General features: G+C 41.2%; 1 protein-coding gene across 1 annotated transcript in view; it reads left to right on the top strand.

The window, feature by feature from the left end:
• The first annotated feature begins 42 nt into the window (after positions 1-42).
• The window catches only part of CEP57 (centrosomal protein 57), a 43097-nt gene continuing 21650 nt past the window's right edge, over positions 43-21489 (top strand). The window contains exons 1-2 of the mRNA XM_040257889.1: positions 43-434; positions 18816-18972. Coding sequence (XP_040113823.1) covers positions 390-434; positions 18816-18972 — 202 coding nt within the window. The 5' untranslated portion in view covers positions 43-389. The remainder of the gene's footprint in view (positions 435-18815; positions 18973-21489) is intronic.

Below are 21489 nucleotides of genomic sequence, written 5' to 3'. Positions count from 1 at the left end.
TCGAGAAGGCCCGCCTCTGCGCAGGAGCCCCTCAGGAGCGCCGCCCGGTCGCCCACCGCGTCCCGGCGGCGCTCCGTCGGCGACTAGCTACCTTGTGACGTCACCGAGGGAAGAGGCGGGTTCTCCCGCCACCGGAAGACGCCTGCTCTTTTGATTGGTTGCTCAGGACGTCCGTTAGGGCGTGTGGTCTTTCCGTGTGTGCTCCGAGCGTGGGCGTCCTGCTGGGGGTGTGTGGCAGGGGTTTCCAGACCCGGCACCAGCACCCTAGCCCCTTCCATCAGGGGTTCGGCTCAGGGTCGCCCCTGGCGGGCGGCTCGCGAATCTTGAAGAACAGCCACGCGAACCCGGAGCGTACCGGGGCTGCGGAGCTCCCCTGGGCTGGCTGGAAGATGGCGGCAGCATCGGTCTCTGAGACTTCGGCTTCTCAGTTCTCGGTAAGAAGCCGTTGACCTCCGAACAGACCCTCAGTCGGTCCCGGCGCCCCCTGTGCATTATCTCACTTTTCAGAGCGCTCTCGGTCCCGCGTCTCCCTCCAGTCCTGGGGAGCCGCGGGGTATGCCTAGGTGGCCCCGTTGCTGCCTCGGCGCCCACTGCTTCGTTTGAGGCTGCACCCTGCAATTGAGACGGCCCAGGTCTGTCTCTCCCCGCCACCTTTCGGCGTAGCCGCTCTGGTTTGCAGAACGTTGCCTGGACTCGCAGGGATGGCTAACTACACCTTGGCCCGCGAAAACCGCGTTCCCGGGTCACGTGGGTGTAACGGCCCCTCTTGGAAACTCTCCGAGACCAGGTGGGCGCTCTAGTTAGTCGGCTTGATTGGCAGATGTTGAATTGTACGCAGTCGAGTGCTGCTTCGGATATCTTTGCCTTCAATGCCTCCTCCTTTCCTCCCAGTAACTTCGATTTGTGCTTAGCCTACCCCGAGCGCGCGGGCGCTCTTCCCGCTTCCACTATATTACGATGACCCCAGGTTGCAAATTAGCAGGAAGAGCTGATGTTAAGTACTGTATTGACCTCTAGAAGAATCGCTAGCCTGTTAAGGTATTAGTATTTTGTTGGAGCGGGACCCTTCGCATTGGGAGTAGATAGGCAGTAAATGAATGTGAAGAAGCTCAAGTTGGAGCCATTAGCTCTTTGTCTAGCAAACCTGAGTGGCATACAGACAGGCTCTAGGATTACACAGATGAAAATAGGGAAGAATCCTTGCTACTAAGGAAGAAAGCATTGAAGAGAAGCTACACGTAATTAGGTTGTTACAAAGTACAGTTTGATAAATACCACCCTGCTAGAAGAACCTACGTGAAAGTGATTGGCAGTTCTTGGGGTAGGGAAGATGGAACTAGCTGAGTGGTGAAAGAATAGGAAATGCTTGTCCCAGGAGACGAAAAGGGAGGAGAAAAAGGCCCCACAGGCAATTTGGAATATGTGCCAAGACAAGTGCTTTCAGAAAACTTGAAATAATTTGAAATAGGCAGAGGTAGTGTGAAGGTAGAGTTCGGTTAGGTGAATTGTTAAAATATGAGAAAAGAGGAATATTAGGGTAAAATTGTCATAGAAGTTAATGGGGAAAAATTTAAGGAAACAGTAACAGCAGAATCACCTTGGCGAAAATACACCTTTTCCCAGTTTCACCTTTTGGTGACTGTTGCTAAAATTTGTTTTGCTGAGGCTAGAAGTGATATTCAGGGTTTCAGCACAATGAAGGTAGCAAAGTGTGTGGAGAGGTCAGAGAAGATTAACAGGAAAAAAGGAAGGTAACAACTTGAGTTATCCAAGAACTAAGTCAGTGAAAGGGAAGATAAAAGACAAGCTTAGCCTATTAAGTGTAAGTAGATGGATGAGATTATTTCAGTCAGTTCAGTCACTCAGTAGTGTCTGACTGTTTGCGACCCCATGGACTACAGCACACCAGAACTCCCTGTCCATCACCAGCTCCTGGAGTTACCCAAACTCATGTCCATTGAGTCGGTAATGCCATCCAACCAGTTTATCTACTGTGGTCCATTTTTCTCCCACATTGTCTTTCCCAGCATCAGGGTCTTTTCAAACGAGTCAGCTCTTCGCATCACATGGCCAAAGTACTACAATTTCAACTTCAACGTCAGTCCTTCCAGTAAACATTCAGGACTGATTGTAGGATGGACTGGTTGGATCTCTTTGCAGTCCGAGGGACTCTCAAGAGTCTTCTCCAACACCACAGTTCAACAGCATCAGTTCTTTGGTGCTCGGATTTCTTTATAGTCCAACTCTCACATCCATACATGACTACTGGAAAAACCATAGCCTTGACTAGATGGACCTTTGTTGGCAAAGTAATGTTTCTGCTTCTTAATATGCTGTCTAGGTTGGTCATAACTTTCCTGCCAAGGAGTAAGCATCTTTTAATTACATGGCTGGAGTCACCAGCTGCAGTGATTTTGGAGCCCCCCAAAATAAAGTCTGTCACTGTTTCCCCATCTATTTACCATGGAAGAGATGGGACCAGATGCCATGATGTTAGTTTTCTGAATGTTGAGCTTTAAGCAACGTTTTCACTCTCCTCTTTCACTTTCATCAAGAGGCTTCCTTTCATCAAGAGGTTCCTCTTCACTTTCTGCCATAAGGGTGGTGTCATCTGCATATCTGAGGTTACTGATATTTCTCCCAGCAATCTTGATTCCAGCTTGTGTTTCTTCCAGCCCAGCGTCTCTCATGATGCACTTTGCATATAAGTTAAATAAGCAAGGTGACAATATACAGCCTTGAGTACTCCTTTACCTATTTGGAACCAGTCTGTTGTTCCAAGTCTGGTTCTAACTGTTGCTTCCGGACCTGCATACAGATTTCTCAAGAGGCAGGTCAGGTGGTCTGGTATTCCCATCTCTTTCAGAATTTTCCACAGTTTATTGTAATCTACACAGTCAAAGGCTTTGGCATAGTCAATAAAGCAGAAGTAGATCTTTTTCTGGAACTTCCTTGCTTTTTCAATGATCCAGCAGATGTTGGCAATCTGATCCCTGGTTCTTCTGCCTTTTCTAAATCCAGCTTGAACATCCTGGAAGTTCATGGTTCACATATTGTTGAAGCCTAGCTTGGAGAATTTTGAGTATTATTCTGCTAGCATGTGAGATGAGTGCAATTGTGCAGTAGTTTGAGCATTCTTTGGCATTGCCTTTCTTTGGGATTGGAATGAAAATTGACCTTTCCAGACCTGTGGCCACTGCTGAGTTTTCCAAATTTGCTGGCATATTGAGTGCAACACTTTGACAGCATCATCTTTTAGGATTTGAAATAGCTCAGCTGGAATTCCATCACCTCCACAGGCCCCCTTGACTTCACATTCCAGGATGTCTGGCTCTAGGTGAGTGATCACACCATCATGATTATCTGGGTCATGAAGATCTTTTTTGTACAGTTTTTCTATGTATTCTTGCCACTTAATATCTTCTGCTTCTGTTAGGTTCATACCATTTCTGTCCTTTATTGAGCCCATCTTTGCATGAAATGTTCCCTTGGTATCTCGAATTTTCTTGAAGAGAACTGTAGTCTTTCCCATTCTTTTGTGTTCCTCTATTTCTTTGCACTGATCACTGAGGAAGGCTTTCTTATCTCACCTTGCTATTCCTTGGAACTCTGCATTCAAATGGATGTATCTTTCCTTTTCTCCTTTGCTTTTCACTTCTCTATCAGATCTAGTCCCTTAAATATAATTCTCACTTCCACTGTATAATCATAAGGGATTTGATTTAAGTCATACCTGAATGGTCTGGTGGTTTTCCCTACTTTCTTCAATTTAAGTCTGAATTTGGCATTAAGGAGTTCATGATCTGAGTACAGTCAGCTCCTGGTCTTGTTTTTGCCAGCTGTATAGAGCTTCTCCATCTTCGGCTGCAAAGAATATGATCAGTCTGATTTCTGGTGATGTCCATGTGTAGAATCATCTCTTGTGTTGTTGGAAGAGGATGTTTGCTATGACCAGTGCGTTCTCTTGGCAAAACTCTATTAGCCGTTGCCCTACTTCATTCTGTACTCCAAGGCCAAATTTGCCTGTTACTGCAGGTATTTCTTGACTTCCTACTTTTGCATTCCAGTCACCTGTAATGAAAAGGACGTCTATTTTGGGTGTTAGCTAAGTCTGTTCATCTTCAACTGCTTCAGCATTACTGGTCAGGGCATAGACTTGGATTATTGTGATACTGAATGGTTTGCCTTGGAAACAGAGATCATTCTGTTGTTTTTGAGATTGCATCCAAGTACTACTGCATGTCAGACTCTTGTTGACTATGATGGCTACTCCGTTTGTTCTAAGGGATTCTTGACCACAGTAGTAGATACAACGGTGATCTGAGTTAAATTCACCCATTCCAGTCCATTTTAGTTCACTGATTCCTGAAATGTCGACATTCACTCTTGCCATCTCCTGTTTGACCACTTCCAATTTGCCTTGATTCATGGACCTAATATTCCAGGTTCCTATGCTATAGTGGTCTTTACAGCATCGAACCTTGCTTCCATCACCAGTCACATCCACAGCTGGGTGTTGTTTTTGCTTTGGCTCCATCTCTTCATTGCTTTGGCTCTCGTCTTTCTGGAGTTATTTCTCCACTGATCTCCAGTAGCACCTACCTGGGGAGTTCATCTTTCAGTGTCCTGTCTTCTTGCCTTTTCATATTGTTCGTGGGGTTCTCAAGGGAAGAATACTGAAGTGGTTTGCCATTCCCTTCTCCAGTGGACCACATTTTGTCAGAACTCTCCACCGTGACCTATCTGTCTTGGATGGCCCTACACGGCATGGCTCATAGTTTCATTGAGTTAGACAAGGCTGTGGTCCTTGTGATTAGATTAGTTAGTTTTCTCTGATTGTGGTTTTGAGATTATATAGGAGTTGTGATTAAATTTTATTGGGAGAAAAAATAAATAATATTAGGAGAGAAGTGTTTTTCACCACTCTCAAAACATCATTTGGAGACTGAGAAAGGAAAATGCCTATAAATGTTGACTTGAGCTGAAGTCTACCAAGGCCATCTAGCCGAAGTAGTTACTGGCGTGTGGTCAACCCTTAGTATTTTAAGGTAACCTGGACAGAAATCCTGAAAGTGATAGCAAAGTGGCTCAGTCGTGTCTGACTTTTTGTGACCCCATGGACTGTAGCCTGCCGGGCTCCTCCACCCATGGGATTCTCCAGGCAAGAGTACTGGAGTGGGGTGCCATTTCTTTCTCCAAGGGACAGAAGTTCTATAGAGTTTTTAATAGGAAACATATATTTTTATATCTAAGCTCAGCTTTAAGTGGATTCTCAGCTTCCAGAGTATTCTTAAGAATATCTAGAATGCTTTACACATCAAAGTGTAACTCTTTTAACTTGATGTTTTAAATCAAAATGTCTAATTTGGAAGTCACTATGTCTCAAAACAAAAATGACAATTTATCGATGTATAATGTCCATGCTTTGATACTTTAACTGTCGTATCAAAAATAAGCCTGGCATTTATAACAGAATTTATAAAGCACTTTAGCCTAACAGACAACTGCTCATAAAATAAGACAACAAAAGACCTTTTAAACCTACAACATGAACTCAGCAGGCTACTCATAATGAGATTTCAGAGTTGTGAATATTAACAGTTTCTGTGTATTTAACATTGATAAACCCAGCATGGGTGCTCAGTTGCTTTAGTTGTGTCCGACTCTTTGCAACCCTATGGACTGTAGCCCGCCAGGCTCCTCTGTCCATGGGATTCTCCAACCAAGAATACTGGAGTGGGTTGCCATGCCCTCTTCAGGGGATCTTCCTGACCCAGGGTTTGAACTCAGGGCTCCTGCATTGCAGGCAGATTCTTTACCACAGAACCAAGGGGGAAGCCCCAGACCCAGTTTAGGTGTAATCTAAATGGAGATGCTTTTAGCAGGCAAGGATTTTTCTTAGGTAAATTCACAAATAACACAATCTGTAAGAAGCAGTTGAGGTGTAAATAAATCTCAAATGTGAACAATGTGGAAGTAGGTGATACATTTGAATTGTTCTTATAAGCCTTTCACTGCAACAACAGCAGGAAGAGTGACAGCAGCTAACATTTATTGAATGACTGCTGTGTATCAACTCGCTAGTGGAGAGTCTCAGGAAAATATTAGTATGATCAGGCATAATGATACAAAGTATATAATCAGCATAGTGTTGTAACTATCTTTCCTGTGTTTTTTTTTTTAATTTGTTTTACATTTTCCCCTTAATAATGATCAGTCTTCCCTTTTGGCTCAGCTGGTAAAGAATCCGCCTGCAATGCGGGAGACCTGATTTCGATCCCTCGGTTGGGAAGATCTCCTGGAGCAGGAAAAAGCGACCCACTCCAGTATTCTGGCCTGAGAATTCATGGACTGAATAGTCTGGTCAACACACTCTTATATCACTTTGGACTTAACAAGCTAGTCTCCTAATTAGTCTCTCTGGCTTTTTATCCAGGCCCATTAACAAACTTGCTCTTTATTTATTTTTCTGAGAAGAGTTTTATGATTGTTTCATAGATTTCTTATGAGATTTATTTTTGGGAATCATAAAATGAATACATTCATGCCCCTTTGTGCATCTTCCTGCTTTTGTCTTTTACCCTCACTCTTTCACACACACATTTTGAGGTTATAATAATGTGTAATACTTGTGTAGCACTCATTTTCTGGCATGCATTTTAAATACTTTTTATATATTAATGTATCTAATCCATACAGTAATTTTATGAGATTTAAAAAATCTTTAGTATCTGCATTTTCAAATGAGCAAAATAAGGTACAGAAAGGTTAATTCAAAATTACACAACTAGCAAATGTCGTCCTTTTATATTTCTGTGTAGTATAGTATCTTGATGGGCTTTGGAGTTTTTAGGGTTTGTTCATGTTTGCCAGCTATAATGAACAGTCCTGTTGTAATCATCTCTGTATGTTCCATATGTGCAAAATTTTTTCTAGAATGGTAGTTTTCAGAATGGTCTAAAGACCTTTGAGGAGATCTTTAGTATCCTTCCTTACCCAGCCACTTTGTGGGAAACCAGATTCTTTATATACATCAACCAAAACAGGGTGAATACAGAAGCAAATAAAATCTAGCAGCCTTCTTTTAAGGCAAGAATTAAAGAGATTTGCAGAAATGTAAAACAGTGCCACTTAATTTTTTGGGTGACATACTTAATTTTTATTCAAAAATTATATTTATGCTAACATGGATTTATTATTTTTAAGGTAGTAAATATCTTTAAATTTTCTCAGTTTTAATTTTTTTCACGTGATAAATAGCAACTGATGTAATCCACTTATAAGGAAAAGCTTGTTGGGGGTCTTAAGCAATTTTTGAGTGTAAGGGCTGCCTGACACCAAACGGTCTGAGAAGCAGCGATTTTACAAGTGATGGTTGGGCTGCGAATTGCAGCTCAGTAATGGGTTGTAGTATATGTTCAGAAACTTAGAACACTTTTTTTTAAGAGAATACAGAGAAAATAGTTCAGTTAATAATTTAATGAAATACTGTGTCATAGAGTGGGTGCATCTTTAACTTTATTTGGAATTGCTGAATTGCTTGCCAAAGTGATTGTTACAGTTTGCATTCCCATCAACAATCTCCTTTAGTCTATTTTAATAGGTCTATCCTATTTTAACAGGTGATGTTGTGTCTTGTTGTTGTTGAGAGGTTCTGTGAAGTGATATCCTGTTATTTGTGCTCCCTCTTCATTGATGAAGATGCTTTTTTTCTTTTCATAATTTTCCTGGTCTTGTGGGTTTTGTTATTCTATGAAATGCCCATTGGTAACTTTTGCCTGCTTTCGATTGGTTTTTCTTTTTTTAAATTGATTTATAGTCATTCTTTATGTATTCTAGGTGTTTATTATCTATCAGGAGTATTCTAGTACTCTTTAGTTTGTCTTTTTATGATATGTTTTGATTAATAAGAGTTCATTGTTTTAATGTAATAAAACTTATTTTTTTCTTTCAGGATTATTATTTTTTGGTTAAATTCTTCCTTGGTTAAGTTCTTCCAAAGCCTTAATGATATTCTTCCGTATTTTTCTCTACATATTTTAAGTTGGGGCCTATTATCTTTTATTTGCTTGAAATTAGTGTGCTGTGAGGTAGGGATCCAATTTCATGTTTTATTTAAGATGCACAATTATTTCAGCATTACTTGTTGAAACTCATTCTTTCCCTAGTGGTTTACAATTCCAGCTGTCAGTATATTAATTTCCGTATGTGTGTGGCTGTGTTACTGGGCTCTTTGTCCCATTGTTGTATTTGTCTCTGCCTATGTCTCTACTCACTTTCCTAATGATTTTAATTTTTTTTTTTAATCTGAGTGCAACTATCTGCCTTGTTCTTCAAGAGAAATGCAGCTATTCTTGGTCTTCTGCTGTTCTTTGGTGGAAATTCTAGAACTTTATTGAACAGGATAATTCAGTATTATAAACACTATGAAGTTTTTGTATTTTGAAGAATATTTATATAATTCATTGAACAGATTAAGCATTTATTGTCTGTTTGGAACATCCAATTTTTCTATGCCAACTGAGTGTCCCATCAGTCAGTTCTGACACCAGCTGGAGATAGTGCAGTGCAAACATGCAGGTTAAGACACTAAGTTTCACAAGACTGGCCCCATTTCAGTTGCCACCTGCAAGTTCCAGATGTCCCTAAGGAATCTATTTCTTCCCAGCCAACTGCAGGTTAAGGAGTTCTGCTAACTCTCCTCCATCACATTCAGTAATTTGCTAGAATGACTCACAGAATTCAGGAAAACACTACACTTAGTTAAAACTTTTTTCATTTTAAATACAGGATACAACTCCAGAACAGCCTAATGGAGAGACACAAAGGGTAAGATGTAAACGAGCTTCTGTGACCAATCTGGACACTCCCGGGGCCTCATTGTTCAAGAGTTTTTTTTATGGAGGTTTCATTATGTGGATATGATTAATTAAATCATCAGACATTGGTGATTGAACTCAATCTCTAGCCCCTTCTCTTGAGGGCTAATTGCCTGGTAGGTTTTTTTTGTTTTTTTAATATTTGCCAGAGGCCCCACTATAACAAAGACAGTCCATTACTTAAAAATTCTAAGTTTTTAAAATCTCTGTCAGGAACATAAACTAAATATATAGTTTTTATTTTTCCACAGGACATAGAGATAATAAATATATCATGTAGGAATAAGTGTTTTTAAAAGGGTAAGAAGATAGAATGACAAAGAGTGCAACTTTAGATAGGTAGGCAGGGAAAACTCACTGACAGACTTCTCTGGGGCTTTATCTTGCTCCTTCTTCTGGGACAGAATCATCTGCCTTTTAACTTTTTTAAATTTATTTTTAATATGGAGCATAATTGCTTTATAATGTTGGTTTCTGCCATACATCAGCATGAATTAGCCATAGGTATACATATGTCTTTTCCCTCTTGAACCTCCTTCCCACATCCCGCTTATCTAGGTTGTCATAGAACACCAGATTTGAGCTTGCGTCGTACAGCCAATTCATACGATCTGATTTACATGTGGTAATGTATGTTTCAGTGCTACTCTCTCAATTTCTCCCAACCTCTACTGACTAAATGTAAGACCAATAACTATAAAACTCTTAGAGGAAAACATAGGCAGAACACTCTGATGTAAATCACAGCAAGATCCTCTATGACCCACCTCCTAGGGTATTGGAAATAAAAACAGGAATAACCAAGTGAGACCTAAATTAAACTTTAAAGCTTTTGCATAGCAAAGGAAACTAAACAAGGTGAAAAAACTTGAAAAATTATCCAAAAGACAGCCCAAAGAGTGGGAGAAAATAATTTTAAATGAAATAACTAACAAAGGATTAATCTCCAAAATATACAGGCAGCTCAAGAAGACAAAGAGGTCTATTATATATTAATAAATCTACTAGTAAACACATGAAAAGATGCTCAACATTGTTCAGTTCAGTCCAGTCGCGTCTGACTCTGCGACCCCATGAATCGCAGCAGGCCAGGCCTCCCTGTCCATCACCAACTCCCGGAGTTCACTCAGACTCATGTCCATCAAGTCAGTGATGCCATCCAGCCATCTCATCCTCTGTCATCCCCTTCTCCTCCTGCCCCCAATCCCTCCCAGCATCAGAGTCTTTTCCAGTGAGTCAACTCTTCGCATGAGGTGGCCAAAGTACTGGAGTTTCAACTTTAGCATCATTCCTTCCAAAGAAATCCCAGGACTGATCTCCTTCAGAATGCACTGGTTGGATCTCCTTGCAGTCCAAAGGACTCTCAAGAGTCTTCTCCAACACCACAGTTCAAAAGCATCAATTTTTCGGTGCTAAGCCTTCTTCACTGTCCAACTCTCACATCCATACATGACCACAGGAAAATCCATAGCCTTGACTAGACGGACCTTAGTCGGCAAAGTAATGTCTCTGCTTTTGAATATGCTATCTACGTTGCTCATAACTTTTCTTCCAAGGAGTAAGCACCTTTTAATTTCATGGCTGCAGTCACCATCTGCAGTGATTTTGGAGCCCCCCAAAATAAAGTCTGACACTGTTTCCACTGTTTCCCCATCTATTTCCCATGAAGTGATGGGACTGGATGCCATGATCTTCATTTTCTGAATGTTGAGCTTTAAGCCAACTTTTTCACTCTCTTGCACTTTCATCAAGAGGCTTTTTAGCTCCTCTTCACTTTCTGCCATAAGGGTGGTGTCATCTGCATATCTGAGGTTATTGATATTTCTCCCTCAATCTTGATTCCAGCTTGTGTTTCTTCCAGTCCAGTGTTTCTTATGATGTACTCTGCATATAAGTTAAATAAGCAGGGTGACAATATACAGCCTTGACATACTCCTTTTCCTATTTGGAACCAGTCTGTTGTTCCATGTCCAGTTCTAACTGTTGCTTCCTGACCTGCATACAGATTTCTCAAGAGGCAGGTCAGGTGGTCTGGTATTCCCATCTCTTGAAGAATTTTCCACAGTTTATTGTGATCCACACAGTCAAAGGCTTTGGCATAATCAATAAAGCAGAAATAGATGTTTTTCTGGAACTCTCTTGCTTTTTCCATGATCCAGAGGATGTTGGCAATTTGATCTCTGGTTCCTCTGCCTTTTCTAAAACCAGCTTGAACATCAGGAAGTTCATGGTTCACATATTGCTGAAGCCTGGCTTGGAGAATTTTGAGCATTACTTTACTAGCATGTGAGATGAATGCAATTGTGCGGTAATTTGAGTGTTCTTTGGCACTGCCTTTCTTTGGGATTGGAATGAAAAGAGAAATGCAAATCAAAACTACAGTGAGATAGCACCTCATTGAAGAAAATGGCCTCATTGACAGATGATGGACAGAATGCCCATCATCAAAAAGTCTACAAAGAGTAAATGCTAGAGAGGGTGTGGAGAAAAGAAAACCCTCCTACACTGTTGGTGGGAATGTAAATTAATACAGCCACTATGGAGAACAGTGTGGACATTTCTTTAAAAAAAAAAAAAATCTAGGAGTGAAACTACCTTATGACCCAGCAATCCCACTGCTGGGCATATACCCTGAGAAAACCATAATTGAAAAAGACACAGGAACTGCAGTATTCATTGCAGCACTATATACAATAGCCAGGACCTGGAAGCAACCTAGATGTCCTCTGACAGATGAATGCATAAAGAAGTTTGGTATATATACAACGGAATATTATTCAGCCATAAAAAAGGAATGAGTTTGAGTGAGTTCTAATAAGGTGCATGAATCTAGAGCTTGTTACACAGAGTGAAGTAAGTCAGAGAGAGAAAAATAATATAACATATTAATGTATATGTATGGAATCTAGAAAAAATGTCTTTTCATTTTGATTTTCTTTCTGTGATTGTGGTTTTCATTCTGGAAGCTGTGGGAAGGTAGTTCTTCTAGCTTCTTCTGTTTGCTCTCTGGTGGATAAGGTCAAGAGACTTGGGCAAGCTTCCTGATGGAGGGGACTGGTGGTGGGAAAGACTGGATCTGACTCTGGTGGGCAGGCCAAACATTCCGTAAAACTTGAATCCAAGTGTCTGCTGGTGGGTGGAGCTCTGCTACACCCCTGTCAGTCCTTTTGCTTGAGGGACCCAGCCCTGGAGTCTACAGACTTTAGGTAGGACTAACCTCCAAGACTGTGTGGATCACAATAAACTGTGGAAAGTTCTGAGAGAGATGGGAATCCCAGGCCCACCTGACCTGCCTCTTGAGAAATCTGCATGCAGGCCAGGAAGCAACAGTTAAAACTGGACATGGAACAACAGACTGGTTCCAAAGAGGAAAAGGAGTATGTCAAGGCTGTATATTGTCACCCTGCTTATTTAACTTATATGCAGAGTACATCATGAGAAACGCTGGACTGGAAGAAACACAAGCTGGAATCAAGATTGCTGGGAGAAATATCAATAACCTCAGATATGCAGATGACACCACCCTTATGGCAGAAAGTGAAGAGGAACTAAAAAGCCTTTTGATGAAGGTAAAAGAGGAGAGTGAAAAAGTTGGCTTAAAGCTCAACATTCAAAAAACGAAGATCATGGCATCCGGTCCCATCACTTCACGGGAAATAGATGGGGAAACAGTGGAAACAGTGTCAGACTTTATTTTGGGGGGGCTCCAAAATCACTGCAGATGGTGACTGCAGCCATGAAATTAAAAGGTGCTTACTCCTTGGAAGAAAAGTTATGAGCAACGTAGATAGCATATTCAAAAGCAGAGACATTATTTTGCCAACTAAGGTCCGTCTAGTCAAGGCTATGGTTTTTCCAGTGGTCATGTATGGATGTGAGAGTTGGACTGTGAAGAAGGCTGAGCGCTGAAGAATTGATGCTTTTGAACTGTGGTGTTGGAGAAGACTCTTGAGAGTCTCTTGGACTGCAAGGAGATCCAACCAGTGCATTCTGAAGGAGATCAGCCCTGGGATTTCTTTGGAAGGAATGATGCTAAAGCTGAAACTCCAGTACTTTGGCCACCTCATGTGAAGAGTTGACTTATTGGAAAAGACTCTGATGCTGGGAGGGATTGGGGGCAGGAGGAGAAGGGGATGACAGAGGATGAGATGGCTGGATGGCATCACTGACTTGATGGACATGAGTCTGAGTGAACTCCGGGAGTTGGTGATGGACAGGGAGGCCTGGTGTGCTGTGATTCATGGGGTCGCAAAGAGTCGGACACGACTGAGCGACTGAACTGAACTGAACCTCCAAGACATATATGCAGGTCAGGAAGCAACAGTTAGAACTGGACATGGAACAACAGACTGGTTCTAAATAGGAAAAGGAGTACGTCAAGGCTGTATATTGTTACCCTGCTTATTTAACTTATATGCAGAGTACATCATGAGAAACGCTGGACTGGAAGAAACACAATCTGGAATCGATTGCCGGGAGAAATATCAATAACCTCAGATATGCAGATGACACCACCCTTATGGCAGAAAGTGAAGAGGAACTTAAAAGCCTCCCGATGAAAGTGAAAAAGTTGGCTTAAAGCTCAACATTCAGGAAACTAAGACCATGGCCTCTGGTCCCATCATTTCATGGCAAATAGATGGGTAAACAGTGGAAGCAGTGTCAGACTTCATTTATTTGGGCTCCAGAATTACTGCAGTTGGTGATTGCAGCCATGAAATTAAAAGACGCTTACTTCTTGAAAGGAAAGTTATGACCAACCTAGATAGCATATTGAAAAGCAGAGACATTACTTTGCCAACAAAGGTCTGTCTAGTAAAGGCTATGGTTTTTCCAGTGGTCGTGTATGGATGTGAGAGTTGAACTGTGAAGAAAGCTGAGCGCCGAAGAATTGATGCTTTTGAAGTGTGGTGTTGGAGAAGACTCTTGAGAGTCCCTTGGACTGCAAGGAGATCCAACCAGTCCATCGTAAAGGAGATCAGTCCTGGGTGTTCTTTGGAAGGACTGATGCTAAAGCTGAAACTCCAGTACTGTGGCCACCTCATGCGAAGAGTTGACTCATTGGAAAAGACTTTGATGCTGGGAGGGATTGGGGGCAGGAGGAGAAGGGGACGACAGAGGATGAGATGGCTAGATGGCATCACCGACTCGGTGGACATGAGTTTGGGTGACTCCAGGAGTTGGTGATGGACAAGGAGGCCTGGCGTTCTGCGATTCATGGGGTCGCAAAGAGTCGGACACGACGGAGCGACTGAACTGAAGTGAACCTCCAAGAGGGCTTATGCCAAGGGGCCACCTCCCAGGCCTGCTGCAGCCAGTGCCCCATCCCCTCTGTGAGCCACTGCCAGCCCACGCCTCCCCAGGACACCCTCCAGTGCTAGCAGGTAGGTCTGGTTCCGTCTCCTGTGGGAGGGATGTCTACTCCTTTCCCTGGGCCCTGGTGTTCACAAGATTTTGTTTGTGTCCTCCAAGAGTGGAGTCCGTTTCCTCCAGTCCTGTGGAAGTTCTGCAGTCGAATCCCACTGGCCTTCAAAATCAGATTCCCTGGGGATTGATCTTTGTCAGATCCCTTTGTGAGATCTCCAGGTTGGGAAGCCTGATGGGGGGCTTGGAATCTTCACAACAGTAGGAGAACCTCTGTGGTGTAATTGTTCTCCAGTTTGTGTGTTGCCCACCGGGTGGGTATGGGATTTGATTTTATCATAGTTGCATCCCTCCTCCCATCGTGTGGCTTCTCCCTTGCCTTTGGTATCTTTTTGGTGGGTTTCCACATCCTCCTGTCCACGGTGGTTCAGCAGCTAGTTTCAGTTCAGTGCTTTCACAGGAAGAGATGAACTCACATCCATCTATTCCACCATCTTGAACTAATCTCCCCTTACCTCACTGACATACTTCCAAATAGATAACTGAGTCATGTGTGGAAGGGAGCTTTCCGAGCAGAGTAAATGTAGCAAATGAAAATGGAGTGTACTATGCATTGTAGAAATCCAAAAGTTGGTCAGTATGGCTGGAAAATCTGGGTGGCAGGGGAGTGGCAGGGCTGGGGGTGGGTGGCGAGTAGGTAGTTTAGAGAGAGACTGGTGAGGAATGAGGTCAGTGTCAGCCTGGCGTCAGGTAATGTGGAGCCATAGTAAGAATTTTGGATTTTATTTTGTGACGGAAAGCAATTGGGAGGGTTTTGATTAAGGACATTACTTGAATTATTTTCTTAATCATAACAACTACTATCTGGAAAATGGAGTTGGGGGGAGTGTTGCAAGAATGGTTCAGGGGGCGGGGGGCTGTTACGGTAGTCCAAACAAAAAGATCACAGAGAATTAGTAGTGGAATTGATGAGAAGTTGCAGAGTTTCTGCTATATTGTGAAGACAGAGACCCAACAAGAAAGACTGGATGTGGAATATATAGGAGAAATGACTCATCCAACGGGTTTTGGCCAGATCAGTTAGGTAGGTGGTGGTACCAGTTATTGTGCTGTGCTTATGAGAGGAGTTGGTTTGAGAAGTAGATTCAATAATTTGGTTATAGACACATTGTTTGGGATACTCATATTGACATCCAAGTGGAGGAAGCATGTAGGAAGGTTGATTTCAGTATGGAGTTTCAAGAGGGAAAAGTGTGTATTCCATACTTAAACTTGGAAGTTATCAGGAAACAGAGGCTTTTTGAAAGCCCTGAGAGTTGATGATATCGTCAAAGGTATCCATGTGAATGGAAACAAGAGGAGGAAAGACTAAGCTTTAGAGAACTCCAGCATTAAAGTTAGAAAGGGGAAGGTGAGAGAGAGCTGGAGATTGTGATGGAGACACTGCCGTGTTAGAAGGAAAACCAGATTGTGGTATTCCTTCCTCTGAAGAAAGTGTTTGGATGAAGTGATCTGTATCACGTGCTTCTGGGAGGTCAGTGAGTTCAGCACTGTGAAAGTCATGGGTGAGCTTGAAAAAGTGTTTCTCTGAATTAGTGAGGACTCGAGTCTGATTGTTGTTGAGTTGCTAAGTCATGTCTGACTCTACAACCCCACGGACTGCAGCACGCCAGGCTTCCCTGTCCTTCACTATCTCCTGGAGTTTGCTCAAACTCATGTCCATTGAGTCAGTGATGCCATCCAACCATCTTGTTCTCTGTCACCCCCTTCTCCTCCTGCCCTCAATCTTTCCCAGCATCAGGGAATGAGCCAGTGAGTCAAATCCTCGCATCAGGTGGCCAAAGTATTATCATGTTAGGTGTTTATCTACTACCTTACCATCTTTGTAATTTAGTCACTCAGTCCTGTCCGACTCTGCGACGCCATGGACTGTAACCCACCAGGCTCCTCTGTCCATGGGAGTCTCCAGGCAAGAATACTAGAGTGGGTTGCCATTTCCTTCTCCAACCTTACCATCTTAATCATTTGTAAAATACAGTTCAGTAATATTAAATATATTCACATTGTTGTGAAACAGATCTTCAGAACTTTTTCATCTTGCAAAACAGAAACTCTGTAATCCATGAAACAACTCCCCTTTGCAACCTTCCTTAGTCTTACTAATAACCATTTCTACTTTGTTGCTATGAATTACTTTAAATAGCTCATGTAAATAGAATCATAAAATACTTGTCTTTTTGTAACAGGTTTATTTCACTAAGCATAAATCCTCAAGGTTCATCATTATGTAGCATTTGATGGGATTTCACTTCCTAAAACTGAAGTACCACATTTTATCCTTTACAATGTTTAATAGACACTTTGTATATGTAATTGTTATCAGTTTCTTGTTTCTTGGTTTAATTTTATTTCAGAATAGTTCTTATAATTAATTTTTTTCCCTGGTAGCTCAGACGGTAAATCGTCTGCCGGCAATGCGGGAGACCTGGGTTCGATCCCTGGGTCGGGGAGATCCCCTGGAGAAAGCAATGGCAACCCACTCCAGTATTCATGCCTGAAAAATCCCATGGACCAAGGAGCCTGCTGGGCTACAGTCCATCGGGTAGAGTTGGACACGACTGAGCAACTTCACTTCACTTCACTTCATAAAGCTGTTTTATTTTCTGTCTTCCTTTTGTTTGGGGGTGACTTCCAATTCCTTGCTTCAGACTTTTGGCAGCAAATGAAGACAGTGATCCAGAGCGTTCATAGTAACACTGACTTTCATTGCTTAAACCCTGATGTTCAAAATGAGGTGACAGACTTAGAAAATGGAATATATTTAGAATTACTAGTCAAAAAAATTTCATTATAACTTGCCTTTTTATATTAAAAGACTTTTCATAATTTTTGTCAATTGACTCAACCCAAGCAGTATTTTGATGATTATATATGTAACAGATTTTTTTTTGAGGTTGGAATTACTTTTAGTGGAGTGAGAAATAGAAATTTTGAACTGTTCACTTTACAAGGTCTAGTAGGCAATGAATTTAGGAAAGATGGTTCTCTTTTTTTGATTTGGGTGTTTACTTTTTGTTTTGGTTTTTGGTAATTATTTATACACAATCCTTTTGTTAATATCTGTACCGTGTTTGGTAGTACTAATAAAATTTGTTTTGAAAGTCATAAGTTTATTTGCTCATAGTTTATATGTTCATTAAAATGCTGCCTAATCATTGTTTTTTGAATAGTAGTTAAATGATAGGATTCTCATAGGTTGTGATAAAAGGCTCTCTGTGAAGAATAATACTTAAACTTATGTGAATATTCATGGTGTTTTGCGAGAGCTTTGGCAGTATTATATATTTTAAGAATTGAAAGACACCCTATTTTCCAGCCACCTCCAAAACTTGATGCCAGTTTGCCCAAAAGTTTGAAAAATGCAAGCTGTTAGTCCTTGCTACATGTGAACAGACTCTCACAGCAATGTAGCATTGATTTGAGAACGTCTTGAGATTTATCTCCTGCCCTTTCCAAGCCCTTTTCCCTCCCTTTTAGTTTTCACAGCCGTAGTGTGTGTTTTGTATTTGCTTTCTTAAATCAGCTGCAAACTTGCATGGCTTTTATTGTAGAAATACAGTCCACCATTTTTAATCAGAATTAAATGAAACATGGTTATTTTGATGGCCTCTGTTTATCCCATAAGGCATTGTACTGTATTGTAACTATTCATTGTTCCTTTTTACTTTTCTGGACTCAGGTTATTACGAGTACACTTTATAATCATAGTTCCCCAAAGGTAAGAGTTGAGCACCTAGTTTACTGTGGCTATTTGAATAAGAAAAATGAATGTCAGAGTTTTGAGCAACTAGGAGTCATATCTTCCACTTGAGCTTTTCCCACTCTGGGTCTTTCTACGAACCCTTCACCTACAACAAGCAAAAATGTATCGTGCACTGAAAAATCATCATGTAAAACATAATCCCAAATTAAACAACATGACAAATGACAAAATGATGTACATGTGGAAATAGTAAAGTTTTATAGTTAGGTGTTTGATAAGACTTCATGTTTTCTAGTAGCTCCTCCCTTTTTTCCCCCTAACTGAATGTAAAATTTTTGAGATAAGGACTGTACCTTATTTTCTTTCTGTATACCCCCAGAATTTTGCATTTTGATAGATACTTAGGAAGTATGTAGTTGACTGGGAATAGACTAATTTAGTCACTTTGTAGCAGTTCCTGATACTGTAAGAAGATAGTATTTACTTTTCTGAATATATATCTTACAGTAGGTATTTTTAGAAGAAAGTAGTAAATTCATTGTGAGTACTACATTTAAGTATTTCTGTGGAGCAGTTGTATTCAAGTTATGTGAACATTATTTCCTTTTTATAGTATTTGGCATATGGCTACATTTAGACATGTGAAGCACTTTAAAAGTTTTATTATTTTTGAGTAATGATTGAATTCTGTTGTGTATGATCATTGACTTTTATTTCTTCTTTCGTCGCCATCACTGGAACATAGGTATATATACATAATATATGTGATTTAAAATTTTGAAAGGTAATTTCGCATTTTTATTTTTCAGAACATCTTAGCAGAACCATCAAAGTCTAATGGAAGTATGGTTCGCCATTCCTCATCTCCATATGTAGTATATCCACCCGATAAGCCTTTCCTTAACAGTGATCTGCGACGCTCCCCAAATAAGCCTACATTTGCCTATCCGGAAAGCAACAGCAGAGGTAATAGAGCCTAACAAAACAGGTGCTGCCTTTGTGTGTTTGTTGTTGTTTAGTTGCTCAGTCGTGTCTGACTCTTGCGACCCCATGGGCTGTAGCCCACCAGGCTTCTTTGTCCATGAGATTTCCCAGGCCAGAATACTGGAGCGGTTTGCCTTTCCTTCTCCAGGGGATCTTCCCAACCCAGGGATCGAACCCAGGTCTCCTGCATTGGCAGACAGATTCTCTACCACAGAGCCACCAGGGAAGCCCTTTGTGTGTTTACTCAGTGCTTAAAACTCTTAATCTATGTTTTCCATTTATTTTAAAATTAAGTATGTGTCCCTCTTCCTGTTTTGTGTTTATTAATCTATTTAGTTGCAGTAGGTCTCAGTTGTGGCATGTGGGATCATTGGGGCATACAAACTCTTTGTTAGGGCTTGTGGGATCTAGTTCCGTGTTAGAGAGAGAGAGAGAATGTGTGTGTGTGTGTGAGAGAGAGAGAGAGAGAGAGTGTGTGTGTGTGTGTGTGTGTAAGAGTGTGCACGTGCATGCTTAGTTGCTCAGTTGTGTCTGATTCTTTGTGACCCCATGTATGGCAGCCCTGACCAGCGATCAGACCTAGGCCTCTACACTGGGGATGTGGAGTCTTAGCTGTTGTACCACCAGGGAAGCCCTACCCATTCCTGTTTTTAACCTCCTCAAAATATTTTGTCTTTTCTTTTGTTCCCTGAGTAAACAACATCATCCACCTAATCATCAGGACTAAGTTATGAATTATCTAGGACTGCTCTTTTCATTTCCAGCACCACTCAGGAACCAAGCCTTGTGTTTTGCTTCTGAAATGTCCCCCAAACTTACTGGTTTTGTCTCTTCATTCTGATTGGTTGGTTCAGATTTTCATCATCTGTTGCACTGATAATTGTTATACAACCTTTACTCATACCCAGTGAACAGCATTGCTGCCACTTGCTATTATTCATCGTCTCTGCCACTTTAAAAGTTTCAGCATCTCCATGCCTTAAATAACACTTGTAGATTTCTTATAACCTGGACTGTACCTGCTTTACCAGTTTCATCCCTGTCAGCTCCTCCATTCTTCCTTACCCATACATCCTTTGCTCTACTTTGAAATATATTTTTTCCCTGAAACTTACCATCTGTATTAGTTTTTTTGCTGCCTTAACAAATTACCACAAAAGCAGCTTTAAATAACCAAAATGTATTGTCTCACAGTTTCTGTAGGTCAGAAACTTGACTGACCTCAGCAGGGTTCTCTGTTTAGGGTCCTGCAAGGCTGAAATCATGGTGTTGACTGGCCTGCGTTCCTTACTGGAGAATCTAGGCAGCACCTTCTGCTAGCTCATTCATGTTCTCGGCCAGTTCAGTTCCTTGTTGAGGTTCACTGTCTTGCTGACTTTCAGTCAGGGCCAGTCCGTGTTCCTAGCACCTGCCTACATTCTTGCGCTTTTCTTAAGGTCCCTGTAGGAATGGTGGGTCAAGGCGCTCTCATACTTCAGATCTCTATCTCCCGTCCGCTCTTAAGGGTTCATGTGTTTAGTTATGTTGAGCCCACTCAGATTGTCAGAAATAATTTCGTTATCTGAAAGGTCCATAGCTTTAATTACATCTCCCAGAGTCTGTTTTGCCATACAACAGGTATTCAAGGCTCCTTGGATTAGGACATAGGCCCCCTTGGGTGTCCTTTCTGCTTACCATGCCAGCCACATTGTTGACAAGCGCTTCTCATGCTGTACCCTCTAGTGAAATTTTCTGTTGTAGAATTATATTCTTTCTCTGAAACGGAGGTTATATATTTCTTCTGAGAAGTCTTCTCTACCAACTCCCTCAATACATGCCTCTCTCTTGTCTCCTCAGATGTCTCTTCTGAACCCACTGGGCCTTTGTTCATGTCTCATAGCCCCACACTTTGTTTGGGGGCTGATGGTTTCTGTCTCTAACCATCCTGTGTTAAAAGTCGTTATCACTGGATTGGTACCGAAAACCACAGTAAAACTATAATGGAGCTTACTGATTATCCTGGGGCATTGCTAAGTAGTTCATAACACTACATTCTGAAAGAATAAACGAAACCTACTGCCTTCCATATTCTTTTTTCTCTTGTTTACTTTCTTCTTCTCTCCTTTTCCCTGCCCTCTCTCTTTCATTCCTGAAAGCCACTAATTACTCACAAGAAGAATTTAGCTTTATTGTGAACACACTAGATAAAAACCCTTGCTAACTCTTCACTCTAAGTAAATTTGCCCCATTTAATTTTTCTTATTCTTTAGTAATTTGCTTTTCTCTGAACTTTAAAAAAAAAGGTTGCTTTCTTTTTAATATGAATGTAAAGATCAGAATTAGATATAATATGATAGGTTTGATATCTTATTCTCAGACTTTGTGTTCCTGCTAGAACTCTGGCATGTTTTTGTGTGTGCTTAATTTTTTAAAGAATGTATTACTAAAATTTAATTGAATTTTGCTCCACTGTTGATTTCAGCTGTTTTTTGCTTTTTTAGATGTTTGAAAGTTATACAA

This window comes from Oryx dammah, unplaced genomic scaffold (genome assembly GCF_014754425.2).
Source record: "Oryx dammah isolate SB20612 unplaced genomic scaffold, SCBI_Odam_1.1 HiC_scaffold_17, whole genome shotgun sequence".
Taxonomy (NCBI): Eukaryota; Metazoa; Chordata; class Mammalia; order Artiodactyla; family Bovidae; genus Oryx; species Oryx dammah.
This window is presented reverse-complemented; position numbering and strand designations above follow the sequence as displayed.